At 48.2% G+C, this 1,108-nt stretch overlaps 1 protein-coding gene across 1 annotated transcript; it reads left to right on the top strand.

Moving 5' to 3' along the window:
* Nucleotides 1-241: 241 nt before the first annotated feature.
* GGI43DRAFT_379155 (uncharacterized protein) lies at nucleotides 242-536 on the top strand (the record flags this gene model as incomplete). Its single annotated transcript, XM_083202792.1, has 2 exons — nucleotides 242-421; nucleotides 447-536. The coding sequence occupies 2 exons, from the start codon at nucleotides 242-244 to the stop codon at nucleotides 534-536; spliced, it is 270 nt and encodes an 89-aa protein (XP_083064587.1).
* Between the last annotated feature and the right edge of the window lie 572 nt (nucleotides 537-1,108).

The following is a 1,108-nucleotide window of genomic DNA, read 5'->3' as shown; positions in this document are numbered from 1 at the left end:
CTGTAATATGTGCAGCCTGGAATGGTCAGCAGAGTCTTTCTTGCAAGGCTATCAGTCAATTTTTAGAGCCACTCCTAGGCCCTTCGCAGCAGGAAATCGGGCCATCTGATCCATCTACGATCAGTCACACGGAGCGTAAATCTCACGCCGAAGCTGTAGTGCCTACATCCGAATGTTCAATGTGTGCGTGTGAACCGAGTACGAACTTGGGAGTACAGTATACTTATAGTATCAAGCACATATGAGTACCGTATGGTTCATCCTGGCAACGGTCGATCTTCCAGATCAGACGATCGGTTATTCCATGCACTCCTCCCTTTTCCCCCTTTCAACAGCCCGATCCCAACGGTTTGGCTTTGGAAACTTAGATGCTGTCCTGTGTCTTGCCGTATCGCGTGCAGCATACGAGCCAGCACTGTCGGTGAGTCCATCTGATAACACGTCAGGAAGTCTCACCTGATGGTTGCGCGGTCCTAGAATTCGGAGTTGTCCTTGAACAAGTATTAACTCACCCGGCCGTTGCCGAGGGGGTGTGAAAATATGAACGCTTAGAAAAAGAATGTACCCCTTTGTTTTTGAGCTTTGCTCATTTTTAGCGTTATAATTCCGTTGCTACTGCTCCGTAGTTCTTAGCCCTGAGCCCCAGTTGCATGGAAGGGTGGCTGGGGAGCTTTTTGACCCCCGCTGCATCTCAATGTATCTTGTACTAGCAGCCGTGACCAGATCTCCAGTCTATCATTTGTCATCTATCCAAAAGATTTCAATTCATGCACGACGACCGCTGCGTCTGGCTAGCTGTCTTGAAACAAGGTCTTGCAAAGGCGAGTTAGAGGCCTCTCACGACTGCATCTAGTATCGCCTCACCAGACTAGGTAGTTCTAGTTGAATTTCTGATGGACTCAGCCCGGTAAGAACTGAGAAGAAAAGAGTGAAGTGATACAAAACTGACGAATTGGAACCCACGTAATCCCAATAAAGTACAACGGGTGAATATTAATTATGATCCACCACTGCATTTGGCATATGGCGAGGAATGGCCATCACTTCATCCGACGCCCTCTTAACAATGGCATTGCGCCCGAAGTCCCAAATCGACAGTTGTAGGGTA

This window comes from Trichoderma evansii, assembly GCF_050947405.1.
Source record: "Trichoderma evansii strain SZMC 28006 chromosome Unknown GGI43scaffold_2, whole genome shotgun sequence".
Lineage (NCBI taxonomy): Eukaryota > Fungi > Ascomycota > Sordariomycetes > Hypocreales > Hypocreaceae > Trichoderma > Trichoderma evansii.
The sequence above is the reverse complement of the archived record's forward strand: the minus strand, read 5'-3'. Positions and strand labels throughout refer to the sequence as shown.